General features: G+C 47.3%; 1 protein-coding gene across 1 annotated transcript in view; it reads right to left on the bottom strand.

Annotated features, from left to right (window-relative positions):
• LOC125459828 (vacuolar protein sorting-associated protein 4A) overlaps window positions 1-14,273 on the bottom strand; it is a 60,526-nt gene that overhangs the window by 8,859 nt on the left and 37,394 nt on the right. The window contains exons 6-7 of the mRNA XM_059651828.1: window positions 12,659-12,815; window positions 4,042-4,190 (exon numbers count right to left, since the gene is read on the bottom strand). Of these exons, the coding sequence (XP_059507811.1) occupies window positions 4,042-4,190; window positions 12,659-12,815 (306 nt within the window). The remainder of the gene's footprint in view (window positions 1-4,041; window positions 4,191-12,658; window positions 12,816-14,273) is intronic.

The raw sequence follows: 14,273 nt of genomic DNA, 5'->3' as shown, positions 1-14,273 counted from the left end.
GACCTCAAGTGAACATATGCGACGGAGGAGGAGGAACTGAAAGAATGGGATGGAGTCTTTACAGGAAGTGAGGTGTGAAAATGTGTAGTCCAGCTCTGGGAGTCAGTGGGTTTGTAATGGACATTAGTGGCCTTTTTATCCTCAGAAATGGCAACAGGTGTTGAGGACTGGAATGGAGGAGTCAGGGCTAGACCAGGTGAAAGTGAGGGCAGGGTAGAAATTAGAAATGAAATCAATGAACTTTTCCAATTCCAGATGAGAGAGGGAAGCAGCACCAATGATATCATTGCTATATCAGAGAAAGAGGTGGGGATGGGGGCCTGAACAGGACTGGAACAAGGAATGTTCCATGTACCCATGCAAAGACAATCATAACTGGGGCCCACGTGGGTACCCATGGTCACCTCTCTTACCCGAAGAGAACGAGAGGAGTCAAAAGAGAAGTTGTTGAGGGTGAGGACAAGCTCGGCCAAGCAGAAGAGGGTGACAGTGGGTGGGGGTGATTCAGATTTTTGCTCCTGGAAGAAGCAGGGAGCCTTAAGACCCTCCTCGTGGGGAACGGAAATGTAAAGGGATTGCACGTCCATGGTAAAGAGGCGGCAGCTGGAGCTTGCAAACTGGACATTTTCAAAGTGATGTAAAGCATTAGCGGAATCATGGATGTACGTGGACAGGGGACTAGATCAGGGGAAAAAAGACTGAGTCAAGGTAGGAAGAGATGTGCTCTGTGGAGGAAGAGCGGGCTGAAATAATGGGTCTGGCTGGACAGTCCTCTTTGTGGATTTTCGGAAGGAGGGAGGAATGAGATGTGTGGGGCTGGGGCAGTATCAGCTGGGAAGTAGTGGGGAAGAGATTATCGGATGAAATCAGTTACAGTAGTAGATACAATGGCTTGATGTGCCATGGTGGGTCATGGTCCAGGGGAAGGTAGGAGGAGGTATCTGAGAGCTGATGCTCAGCCTCTGCAAAGTAGAGGTCAGTGTGCTAGACTACAACAGCACCACCCTTATTGGCAGGCTTAATAACAAAGTCAGGGTTAGATCTAAGCACATGGATGCAGTCAGTTCAGAGGGAGATAGGTCAGATTGGGGGGACAGAGAAATTGAGGTGACCTATATCATGTTGACAGTTCTCAAAAAACAGACTGAGTGCAGGTAGAAGGCCAGGGAAGGAGTCTCGGTGGAAGGAGAGCGTTGAAACTGAGCCAAGGAGTCTGTGGGACAGACAGAGAACTCTTGTCCAAAGAAATGGCAGAGGCGAAGACAGCGGAAGAGCTCAGCATCATGTCGTGCCCGAAATTCACTAAGGTGAGGACACAGAGGAATAAAGCTGAGGCCTTTGTTGAATATGAACACTCAGCATTAGAGAGCAGTAGGTTAGGTGGGACAGTGAATACACAACAGGTGGTGGTGTTGGGGGAGAGGGTGAAGTCAGAGGAAACGGGAGGGGAGGAAAGTTCCAGAGGACCACGGATACCTGAGTTGTTGGACCCTGACTGCACATGCATCCTTTGTTTCACTGACAAAATGTTAAAAACAAATTCAAACTATCCTCTAACCTTAGTTAAAGTCTTAAAATGACAATAACAAAACATAAAAGAGAATGGATCCATGGATAAATGGAAATTTAAGGAACCAGTAAAGGGATAGCTGGAGGTGACATCAATGTTCGCTATCTGTAAGAAGCAATTAGAGAATGACATGCAGCCTTTAAACCCATTAGCAATAAACTCTGTCTAGGGGACATATTTATGGTGACTTGGGAGTGTCCCTACCCCTGGACCAAGAAGCCCAGGTTCAAGTCCCAACTGCTCCAGAGGTGAGAGATAGCAGTACCAAACAGGTTGATTAGAAAATGAATGCCTAGTCTAATCCAATTGATCATGCTGTGGGCTATGACTTGAAAACAGTCAATAAGGTGTGCACCACATTTAAAGTAAAATTATCCTGCTGTTCAGTGGGAAGTGGAAGGCTCGAGTCACTGGAGAGAGATCATTGACCCATTGTCAACCTGAAACCTAAGGTGAGATGGAAAACAACAGCCATGGTATGCCTGTAAGGTTACTGTCTGGCTCTAATAGGTATTATTCATAGCCCTGGTAAAGTTTACCAGACTTACTGCACTATATTGTTTCCTGATGCCTTATTAGTTAACAAATGCACAAATTAAATCTTGAAATTCAAATACAAATTATAAAACACAGAACATTACCTGGGTCAGTGATAATGGGAACTGCAGATGCTGGAGAATCCAAGATAATAAAATGTGAGGCTGAATGAACACAGCAGGCCCAGCAGCATCTCAGGAGCACAAAAGCTGACGTTTCGGGCCTAGACCCTTCATCAGAGAGGGGGATGGGGTGAGGATTCTGGAATAAATAGGGAGAGAGGGGGAGGCGGACCGAAGATGGAGAGAAAAGAAGATAGGTGGAGAGGAGAGTATAGGTGGTGAGGTAGGGAGGGGATAGGTCAGTCCAGGGAAGACGGACAGGTCAAGGAGGTGGGATGAGGTTAGTAGGTAGGAGATGGAGGTGCGGCTTGGGGTGGGAGGAAGGGATGGGTGAGAGGAAGAACAGGTTAGGGAGGCAGAGACAGGTTGGACTGGTTTTGGGATGCAGTGGGTGGAGGGGAAGAGCTGGGCTGGTTGTGTGGTGCAGTGGGGGAAGGGGACAAACTGGGCTGGTTTTGGGATGCGGTGGGGGAAGGGGAGATTTTGAAGCTGTTGAAGTCCACATTGATACCATTGGGCTGCAGGGTTCCCAAGCGGAATATGAGTTGCTGTTCCGGCAACCTTCGGGTGGCATCATTGTGGCACTGCAGGAGGCCCATAATGGACATGTCATCTAAATTGGGGAAACCCAATACTCTACATTGGGGAAACCAAGCGGAGGCTTGGGGACCGCTTTGCAGAACACCTCCCCTCGGCTCGCAACAAACAACTGCACCTCCCAGTCGCAAACCATTTCTACTCCCCCTCCCATTCTTTAGATGACATGTCCATCATGGGCCTCCTGCAGTGCCACAATGATGCCACCTGAAGGCTGCAGGAACAGCAACTCATATACACTTGGGAACCCTGCAGCCCAATGGTATCAATGTGGATTTCACCAGCTTCAAAATCTCCCCTTCCCCCACCGCATCCCAAAACCAGCCCATTTCTACCCGCCCCCCCACCAACTGCACCACACAACCAGCCCAGCTCTTCCCCTCCACCCACTGCATCCCAAAACCAGTCCAACCTATCTCTGCTTCCCTAACCTGTTCTTCCTCTCACCCATCCCTTCCTCCCACCCCAAGCCGCACCTCCATCTCCTCACTACTAACTTCATCCCACCTCCCTGACCTGTCCGTCTTCCCTGGACTGACCTATCCCCTCCCTACCTCCCCACCTATCTTCTTTTCTCTCCATCTTCGGTTCGCCTCCCCCTCTCTCCCTATTTATTCCAGAACCCTCACCCCATCCCCCTCTCTGATGAAGGGTCTAGGCCCGAAACGTCAGCTTTTGTGCTCCTGAGATGCTGCTGGGCCTGCTGTGTTCATCCAGCCTCACATTACATTACCTGGGTCGCTAGTTACTATCCAAGCAACAGTACTATGAGGCCATCACCTCCCACTCCTAACTTACATTACCAGTCTGAAATGTTTACCAAGTTCCTAAATCTAGTCATTGATTATGATATGAATTGAAAGAGTTGATTAAAACTTCAGAATTTGGGCTATCACCACGCAATCTCCCTTGGGCTTACTCTGTCAAAGAAAACGGCTAACATGTTCAAAAAAGGCAAAATAAATGAATTGCTCTGATGATATTGAGCCTCTCTACATATACCTACATTGTGCTTAAAACCCAAGGATGTTGGCCATTATGAGCAGTGTGTGCAAGAGATGGGAATCTGTCATTGCTACAACAGAATGGCACTGAAATTGTACCCAAGTATTCAAGCAAAAGATAAATGTAACAAAACAGTGTTTGTAATGTGTAGCAGTCTAGCTCAGAGCGAATTAGAATAGCTACGATTCCTCAAGAGAAAGGCTGTCTTACCTTGCATCTGGACTAGAAATTCCGTTTTGATGCGCCTGGCGGCTTCACTCTCATTCTCATTTCTGGATCCACAGAGGGAGTCAACTTCATCAATAAATATGATGGAGGGCTTGTGCTGTCGAGCCAACTCAAACAGATTTTTCACAAGTCTGAGGGAGGAAAAAAACCATTAATAATCCAAGGAGACTTGCATACTTCACAGCAGTCTCAAGGAAAATTGACTTCGAGATTTCTGTAAAGGTCAGGCTTCCCCTTTTTCTTACTATACATTCACTTCTTCATGTTTCTCATAGGCTGACCCACTTTATAAACTTTCTAAGGTCTGACATCTTTTACTGAGCTGCTTCTAGGAAATAATTATTGCCAAAGTTCTCCCAATTTCACTGGCAAATGAGTGTCCAGGTAACTGAGGATTGCCCAGCATTTGCCGACAGTGAATTGGTGGTGATCCAGACTTTATGGAACCAGCAGACTGCAAGAATATGGTGCTTTTCCTGCTAAAAAGAGTCTACCCTCTGAGAATTACACTCTCCACATTTACTGTCGGCACTCATTTTTAGCTACCTTGGTTTCAGATTCTCTGGCAGACAGACATGGGGTCCAGCCGATAATAGACAGACTTGAATAGGTGCCAAACCCACGTATTACAAAGAACAAAGAAAATTACAGCACAGGAACAGGCCTTCGGCCCTCCAAGCCTGCATCGATATGCTGCCGGTCACAACTAAAACCCTCTACCCCTCCAAGGACTGTATCCCTCTATTCCCATCCTATTCATGTATTTGTTGAGACGCCCTTTAAAAGTCGCTATAGTATCTGCTTCCACTATCTCCCCCGGCAGCGAGTTCCAGGCACCCACCAACCTGTGGGTAAAAAAAACTTGCCTTGCACATCACTTTTAAAGCTTGCCCCTTGCACCTTAAACCCATGGCTCCTAGTAACTGTCTCCTCCACTCTGGGGGAAAACCCTTCTGACTGTCCTGTGTGTCCATGTCCTTTATATTCTTGGAGACCTCTATCAGGTCTCCCCTCAACCTCTGTCATTCCAATGAGAACAATCCAAGTTTCTCCAACCTCTCCTCATAGCTAATGCCCTCCATACCAGGCAACATCCTGGTAAATCTTTTCTGTACCCTCTCCAAAGCCACCACATCCTTCTGGTAGTGTAGTGACCAGAATTAACACAATATTTCAAATGCAGCCTAAGAGTCTATAAAGTTGCAACATTACCTGACAATTTTTAAAATTCAATGCCGCGGCCAATGAACGCAAGCATGCTGTTTAACTTGACCACCTTTTCCACCTGCATTGCCACTCTGTGAGCGTGTGTACCTGTACACCTAGATCCCTCTGCCTATCAGTATTCTTAAGGGTTCCGCCATTACCTATATATTTTCCATCAAATCAGATCTACCATAATGCATTACCTCACATTTTTTCTGGATCAAACGCCATCTGTCATCTCTCTGTCCAAGTCACCAACCAATTTACATCTTGCAGTATGCCTTCAGCAGTCCTCATCGCTATCCGCAATTCCACTATCCTTTGTGTCAGCGGCAAACTTACTAATCAGACCAGTTACATTTTCATCCAAATCATTTATATATATTACAAATAGCAAAGGTCCCAACACTGATCCCTGAGGAAGACCACTAGTCACAGCTGTCCATTCAGAAACACATCCTTCCACTGCGACCTACTGTCTTCTACGACCAAGCCGGTTTTTTTTAAATCCATCCTGCAAACTCACCCCAATCCTGTGTAACTTTACCTTCTGTATCAGTGTGCCACGAGGGATCGTGTCAAAAGCTTTACTGAAGTCCATGTAGACAACATCCACTGCCCTACCCTCAAAGATGATCTTCGCCACTTCCTCAAAAAACACAACCAAGTTAGTGAGACACAACCTCCCCCTTCACAAATCCATGCTGCCTCTCGTTAATACACCCATTGATTTCCAGGTGGGAGTAAATCCTGTCTCGAAGAATCCTCTCCAATAATTTCCCTATCACTGACGAAAGGCTCACTGACCTGTAAGTAGCTGGATTATCCCTGCCACCTTTCTTAAACAAAGGGACAACAATGATTATTCTCCAATCCTCTGGGATCTCCCCTGTAGCTCGACTGCAGGAAACGGAGAAGATTATTGAGGAGCTGAACGAAACCTGGGAGCAGAAACTGCGGAAAACTGAGGCTATCCGGATGGAGAGGTGAGGTCAGGGGTCATTCCGGATGGAGAGGTGAGGTCGGGGGTCATTCCGGATGGAGAGGTGAGGTCGGGGGTCAGTCCGGATGGAAAGGAGGTCGGTGGTCAGTCTTGGGGAGGGTGGGGTCGGGGGTCGGCCCACAGTGGGAGGGGTGGTGTCGGGGGTCGGCCCACGGTGGGAGGGGGTGGGGGGGGGGTGGGGTCGGGGGCCGGCCCACGGTGGGAGGGGGTGGGGGGGGTGGGGTCGGGGGCCGGCCCACAGCGGGGATAGGGGGTGGGGTCGGGGGCCGGCCCACAGCGGGGATAGGGGGTGGGGTCGGGGGCCGGCCCACAGCGGGGATAGGGGGTGGGGTCGGGGGCCGGCCCACAGCGGGGATAGGGGGTGGGGTCGGGGGCCGGCCCACAGCGGGGATAGGGGGTGGGGTCGGGGGCCGGCCCACAGCGGGGATAGGGGGTGGGGTCGGGGGCCGGCCCACAGCGGGGATAGGGGGTGGGGTCGGGGGCCGGCCCACAGCGGGGATAGGGGGTGGGGTCGGGGGCCGGCCCACAGCGGGGATAGGGGGTGGGGTCGGGGGCCGGCCCACAGCGGGGATAGGGGGTGGGGTCGGGGGCCGGCCCACAGCGGGGATAGGGGGTGGGGTCGGGGGCCGGCCCACAGCGGGGATAGGGGGTGGGGTCGGGGGCCGGCCCACAGCGGGGATAGGGGGTGGGGTCGGGGGCCGGCCCACAGCGGGGATAGGGGGTGGGGTCGGGGGCCGGCCCACAGCGGGGATAGGGGGTGGGGTCGGGTGTTGAGCTGGGTGAGGTGAGGAGATTAGACGGGTGCCATGGGGTAGAATGCCGACGAGGGGGGAGGCCATTTTGGATTTGGTGCTCGGCAATGAGCCAGGACAGGTGTCAGATCTCGTGGTGGGAGAACACTTGGCGACAGTGACCACAACAGCCTCACATTTACCGTAGCCATGGTAAGGGAAAGGAGCAGTTACCAGGGGAAGGTATTTAACTGGGAAACGGAAACTATGCGCTATCAGGCAGGAGTTGGGAAGTACAGATTGGGAGCAATTGTTCCACAGAAAGGGCACAGCAGACATGTGGAGGCGGTTTAAGGAGCAGTTGTTGCGAGTGATGTATAAATTTGTTCCTCTGAGACAGGTAAGAAGGGGTAAGATTAAGGAGCCTTGGATGACGGGTACAGAGGTGCTTCTTGTCAAAAAGCAAAAGGCAGCTTATGTAAGGTGGAGGAAGCAAGGATCTAGCACAGCTTTAGAGGATTACAGGCTTGCTCGGAAGGAGCTCAAAAGTGGATTGAGGAGGGCCAGGAGGGGGCAGGAAAAAGGCTTGGCAGGAAGGATTAGGAGAACCCAAAGGCATTTTACTCATACATGAGGAATAAGTGAATGATCAGGGAGAAGGTAGGGCCGATCAGGGATAGCGTAGGGAACTTGTGCGTGGAGTCTGAGCAGATAGGGGAAGCCCTAAATGAGTTTTTTTGCTTTGGTTTTCACTAAGGAAAGGGACCTTGTTGTGAATGAGAACTTTGAGGAGCAGGAAAACAGGCTTGAACAGATCAAGATTGAGGAAGTTGATGTGCTGGAAATTTTGGCAAACCTTAAGATTGATAAGTCCCCAGGGCCAGACCAGATTTATCCTAGGTTGCTCCGGGAAGCGACAAGGAAGGTTGCTAAGCCACTGGCGAAGATCTTTGCTTCCTCACTCTCCACGGGAGTCGTATCGGAAGATTGGAGGGAGGCAAATGTTGTTCCTCTTTTCAAGAAAGGGAATGGGGAAATCCCTGGAAATTACAGAGCAGCCAGTCTTACGTCGGTGGTCAGCAAGGTTTTGGAAAGAATTCTGAGGGATAGGATTTATGACTATTTGGAAAAGCATAGCGTGATTAAAGGGAGTCAGCATGGCTTTGTGAGGGGCAGGTCATGCCTTTCAAATCTTATTGAGTTCTTTGAGGAGATCAAGAGACAGGTTGACGAGGGTCGAGCAGTGGATGTAGTGTACGTGGACTTCAGCAAGGCATTTGGTAAGGTTCCCCACGGCAGGCTCATTCATAAAGTCAGGAGGTATGGGATACAGGGTGATTTGGCTGTCTGGATTCAGAATTGGTTGGCTGACAGGGGACAGAGAGTGGTTGTAGATGGTAAGTATTCTGCCTGGAGGTCAGTGCTGAGTGGTGTCCCGCAGGACTCTGTTCTTGGGCCTCTGCTCTTTGTAGTTTTTATAAATGACTTGGATGAGGAGGTTGAGGGGTGGGTTAGATTGTTTGCTGATGACACAAAGCTTGGAGGTGCCATTGATAGTATCAAGGGCTATTGCAGGCTTCAGCGAGACATTGACAGGATGCAGAGCTGGGCTGAGAAATGGCAGATGGAGTTCAACCTGGATAAATGCGAGGTGATGCATTTTGGAAGGTCAAACTTAAATGCAGAATATAGGATAAAAGGCAGGATTTTTGGCAGTGTGGAGGAACAGCAGGATCTTGGTGTTCAAGTGCATAGCTCCCTCAAAGTTGCGACCCAAGTGGATAAGGTTGTTAAGAAAGCATATGGTGTTTTGGCTTTCATTAACAGGGGAACAAGTTTAAGAGCCGTGAGGTTATGCAGCTGCTCTACAAAACCCTGGTGAGACCACACTTGGAATATTGTGTCCAGTTCTGGTCACCCTATTACAGCAAAGATGTGGAGGCTTTGGAGAGGGTGCAAAGGAGGTTTACCAGGATGCTGCCTGGACTGGAGGGTTTGTTTTACGAGGAGAGGTTGACTGTGCTTGGATTTTTCTTTCTGGAGAGAAGGAGGGAGAGAGGTGACCTGATCGAGGTGTACGAGGTAATGAGAGGCATGGATAGAGTCGATAGCCAGAGGTTTTTCCCCAGGGCAGGATTGACTGCCACGAGGGGTCATAGTTTTAAGGTGTTAGGAGGAAGGGAAAGAGGAGATGTCAGAGGGAGGTTCTTCACCCAGAGATTTGTGAGCGCATGGAATAGTTTACCAGTGGTAGTCGTGGAAGGGGAGTCATTAGTGACATTTAAGCGACTGCTGAACATGCAAAGAATGACGAAAATAAGATTAGGCCCAATCAAGGATAGTAGTGGTAAGTTATGTGTGGAGTCAGATGAGATAGGGGAAGCGCTAATGAATATTTTTCAACAGTATTCACTCTAGAAAACGACAATGTTGTCGAGGAGAATATTGAGATACAGGCTACTAGGCTAGGTGGGATTGAGGTTCACAAGGAAGAGGTATTAGAAATCCTTCAGAGTGTGAAGGTAGATAAGTCCCCTGGGCCGGATGGGATTTATCCTAGGATCCTCTGGGAAGCCAGGGAGGAGATTGCCGAGCCTTTGGCATTGATCTTTAACTCGTCATTGTCTACACGAATAGTGCCAGATGACTAGAGGATAGCAAATGTGGTTCCCCTGTTCAAGAAGGGGAGTAGAGACAACCCTGGTAATTATAGACCAGTGAGCCTTACCTCAGTTGTTGGTAAAGTGTTGGAAAAGGTTATAAGGGATAGGATATATAATCATCTAGAAAAGAATAAATTGATTAGGGATAGTCAGCACAGTTTCGTGAAAGGAAGGTCGTGCCTCACAAACCTTATTGAGTTCTTTGAGAAGGTGACCAAACAGGTAGATGAGAGTAAACCGGTTGATGTGATGTATATGGATTTCAGCAAGGTGTTCAATAAGGTTCTCCACAATAGGCTATTGTACAAAATGCGGAGGAATGGAAATGTGGGAGATATAGCAGTTTGGATCGGAAATTGGCTTGCTGAAAGAAGACAGAGGGTGGTAGTTGATGGGAAATGTTCATCCTGGAGACCAGTTACTAGTGGTGTACTGCAAGGGTCGGTGTTGGGTCCACTGCTGTTTGTCATTTTTATAAATGACCTGGATGAGGGCGTAGAAGGATGGGTTAGTAAATTTGCAGACGACACCAAGGTCGGTGGAGTTGTGGATAGTGACGAAGGATGCTGTAGGTTGCAGAGAGACATAGATAAGCTGCAGAGCTGGGCTGAGAGGTGGCAAATGGAGTTTAATGCAGACAAGTGTGAGGTGATGCACTTTGGTAGGAGTAACCGGAATGCAAAGTACAGGGCTAATGGTAAGATTCTTGGTAGTGTAGATGAGCAGAGAGATCTCGGTGTCCATGTACACAGATCCTTGAAAGTTGCCACCCAGGTTGACAGGGCTGTTAAGGCGGCATACAGAGTTTTAGCTTTTATTAATAGAGGGATCGAGTTCCGGAACCAAGAGGTTATGCCGCATCTGTACAAAACTCTGGTGCGGCCGCACTTGGAGTATTGTGTACAGCTCTGGTCACCGCATTATAGGAAGGATGTGGAAGCTTTGGAAAGGGTGCAGAGCGGATTTACTAGGATGTTGCCTGGTATGGAGGGAAGGTCTTATGAGGAAAGGCTGAGGGACTTGAGGCTGTTTTCATTAGAGAGAAGAAGGTTGAGAGGTGACTTAATTGAAACATATAAAATAATCAGAGGGTTGGATAGGGTGGATAGGGAGAGCCTTTTTCCTAGGATGGTGACGGCAAGCACGAGGGGGCATAGCTTTAAATTGAGGGGTGAAAGATATAGGACAGATGTCAGAGGTAGTTTCTTTACTCAGAGTAGTAAGGGAATGGAACGCTTTGCCTGCAACGGTAGTAGATTCGCCAACTTTAAGTACATTTAAGTCGTCATTGGATAAGTATATGGACGTACATGGAATAGTGTAGGTTAGATGGGCTTGAGATCGGTATGACAGGTCGGCACAACATCGAGGGCCGAAGGACCTGGACTGTGCTGTAACGTTCTATGTTCTTTGGACAGCAGTGAATTGAGGGGAATGTAGGTTAGGTTACTTTATTTTTGAATTAGGATTATTCCACGGCACAACATCGTGGGCCGAAGGGCCTGTACTGTGCTGTACTTTTCTATGTTCTATGTTCTATGTAGCCAGTGAGGATATAAAGATTTCCTTCAAGACCCCAATTTCCTTCCTTGCCTCTCTCAGTATTCTGGGGTATATCCCATCATGCCCTGGGGACTTGTTTACCTTAATGTTTTTCAAGACTCCCAATACCTCCTCCCTTTTGATCTCAACATGACCCAAGCTATCTACACACCGTTCCCCAGACTCATCATCCATCAAGTCCTTCTCTGTGGTGAATACTGATGCGATGTACTGATTTAGTACCTCGCCCATTTCCTCTGGCTCCACACAAATTCCCTTCCCTGTTCTTGAGTGGGCCAACCCTCCACCTGGCTACCTTCTTGTTCTTTATATATGTATACAAAGCCTTGGGATTTTCCTTAATCCTGTTGGCCAATGACTTCTCATGACTCTTTTTAGCCCTCCTGACTCCTTGCTTAAGTTTCTTTCAACTTTCCTTGTATCCCACTATTGCTTTGTGTTTTCCAGCCTCCTAGCCTCAATAAATGCTTCGTTTTTCTTTTTGATTAGGTTCACAATATGAATTGTTATCCAAGGATCCCTAAACCTGACACACTTATCCTTCCTCCTTAAAGAAACTTGCCAGTCCTGAGTTCTGAGCTACTTGCACTTGAAAGCCTCCCACTTACTATATGTCGACTTGCCCTCAAACATCTGCCTCTAACCTACATTCTTCAGTTCCTGCCTAATATTGTTGTAATTAGCCTTACCCCAATTTAGCACCCTCACCTGACAATTACACCTATCTTTATCCATCAGTACCTTAAAGCTTAGTGAATTGTGATCGCTGTTCCCAAACTGCTCCCCACTGAGATGTTCATCACCTGACCAGGCTCATTCAAAATACCAGGTCCAGTCTAGCCCCTTTCCTAGTTCGACTATCTACATACTGTTTCAAGCAGCCCTCCTGGATGCTCCTTACAAACTCTGCGCCATCCGAGCCCCAAGCGCTAAGTGAGCCCCAGTCAATATATGGTAAGTCAAAATCACCCATGACAACAACCCTGTTACTTTTACATCTTGCCAAAATCTGCCTACATATCTGTTCTTCTATCTTCCACTGGCTTTGGGAGGCCTATAGTAAACCCCAAACATTGTGGCTGCAACCTTCCTGTTCCTGAGTTCTCCCCATATTGCCTCGCTATATGAGCCATCCTAGGTGTCCTCCCACAGTACAGCTGTGATATTCTCCTTAACAAGTTGCGCAACTCCCCCACCCCTTTTATATCCCCCTCTAGCCCACCTGAAACATCTGTATCCTGGAATGTTAAGCTACCAATCCTGATCCTCCCTTGACAAAGTCTCTGCAATAGCATTTTCCAGGTACCTCCCAAATACTCTACCTAATTGGACAGTGGGAGACGGTGAAGGGAGCCTTCTATAAACTTAACTATTGTTAAAACTCAGCAGAGAGCTAGAACTGTCTTTGCTCAGATATTTGAGGTACCACTTACTTTTCACTTTCTCCTAACCATTTGGACATCAGGTCAGATGAAGACACAGAGAAGAATGTGGAGTTATTTGCCTCTGTTGCTACAGCTTTGGCCAGGTAGGACTTTCCTGTACCAGGTGGACCAAAAAGCAAGATCCCACGCCAAGGAGTTCGTTTACCTACAAAAAATGTAAAGAGCACAATATGAATTGAACCAGTTAGTGACAGCAGTTTATCAATTGTGACAAGAGTAAACACAGATTGTTTCAGGGACAGAAGGAATATATCATGCAACCAATTCAGTTATTCTTAGAACCCTTGCTGATTTTTCAGTATTTTGCTTCATTCTTTATATCAGCTTTGGTTTGGAGCTGTGAACTGTGAGCGGAGAACTAAAAGGAGACAACTGGACTATGAACAGCCACCTCTTTAAACGAAAATGCTTGAGAGGCTGGGCCTGGAAGTTAAATGTATATTATTCTTTGATCAAAGGATTCTACAAACACTCTGATACTGGAGCAAGCAGTATGTTAACCAGATAGCAGATGGTTGGCCAGTAATGAGGTCAGAACCTGGGAATTCATGCCAGCATGTATGGGAGAGAACATGATAGTCAAACAGAGGAAGGAACCAGGTTTTGAACTGGAGGTTTCGGAGAGGATTTTGGCTGTTGATGCTACAGCATGAAGATTTATGAACTCCCCGCATGACCTCCCATCATGAGAGTAAAAAAATAGGTCACACATATTACTGAAACTTCCTCACAGTAACCTGAAAAGGTGGCACTGATTGTAACCTTCAGAAAATCAACCAAGGAACAATCATATCGCCTGTGGAATAATACGTTATGAAAATCACAAGTAATTTGGCCAGATTTGTGGTTTTCTTTTAAAATTTATCCCTTAACTATGTTTGTCTGTCTTTTGTCTGAACAGAGCTGAAAACAAATGGTATTGGGTTTAATCATAGACACTAATTAGATGACATTTTTCTTTAATTTTTCCCTGCTGAAGTTACTGTATTGTTAATAAATTGTTAAGACTTTTGTTTAAGCTACAGACCCAGTGTCTGGAACCAATTATACATAAAGTTATTCAGGAAGACTGGTTAGGAATCTTTGGGATCAATTTTGATGTCTTTGAAGGTTTTAATTTTACTGTGTTGTGAGTACAGAGGTGGAGGGGCTGACTTGAGTCAGCTGTCTTTCTCCGTTTCTTACATCAACACATTCCACCCAACCTAAATCAAATTTCTTTGAACACAAAGAAATTAAATATGTTGGATTTCTTTTGCTATTAAGTCTTGCTCACAGAATGGTTACAGTTTTCAGACAATAAACAAATTCTCTTTTTAACAAGTCATTTAAACTTGCTTACACTGCATTCCTTACTGAGCCATTAGGTTTGTGAAAAACTCTTTCCTCACATCACCATTGCTGTTTTCAACAATTACCTTCAATCTATGCGCCTTCTTCTTCATGATGGTTTCATTGTGGGAACAACTTTTCCAGATCTACTCAATCCTGGTCCCTCATGATTTTGAGCACTTTAATCAAATCTCCTCTCAACCTTTGTTTTTCTTGAAGAAACTGTCGTAACTTCTCAAATCTGCCTAACTGAAGTTCCTCAGCCCAGGAA

This window comes from Stegostoma tigrinum, chromosome 16 (assembly GCF_030684315.1).
Source record: "Stegostoma tigrinum isolate sSteTig4 chromosome 16, sSteTig4.hap1, whole genome shotgun sequence".
Taxonomy (NCBI): domain Eukaryota; kingdom Metazoa; phylum Chordata; class Chondrichthyes; order Orectolobiformes; family Stegostomatidae; genus Stegostoma; species Stegostoma tigrinum.
The sequence above is the reverse complement of the archived record's forward strand: the minus strand, read 5'-3'. Positions and strand labels throughout refer to the sequence as shown.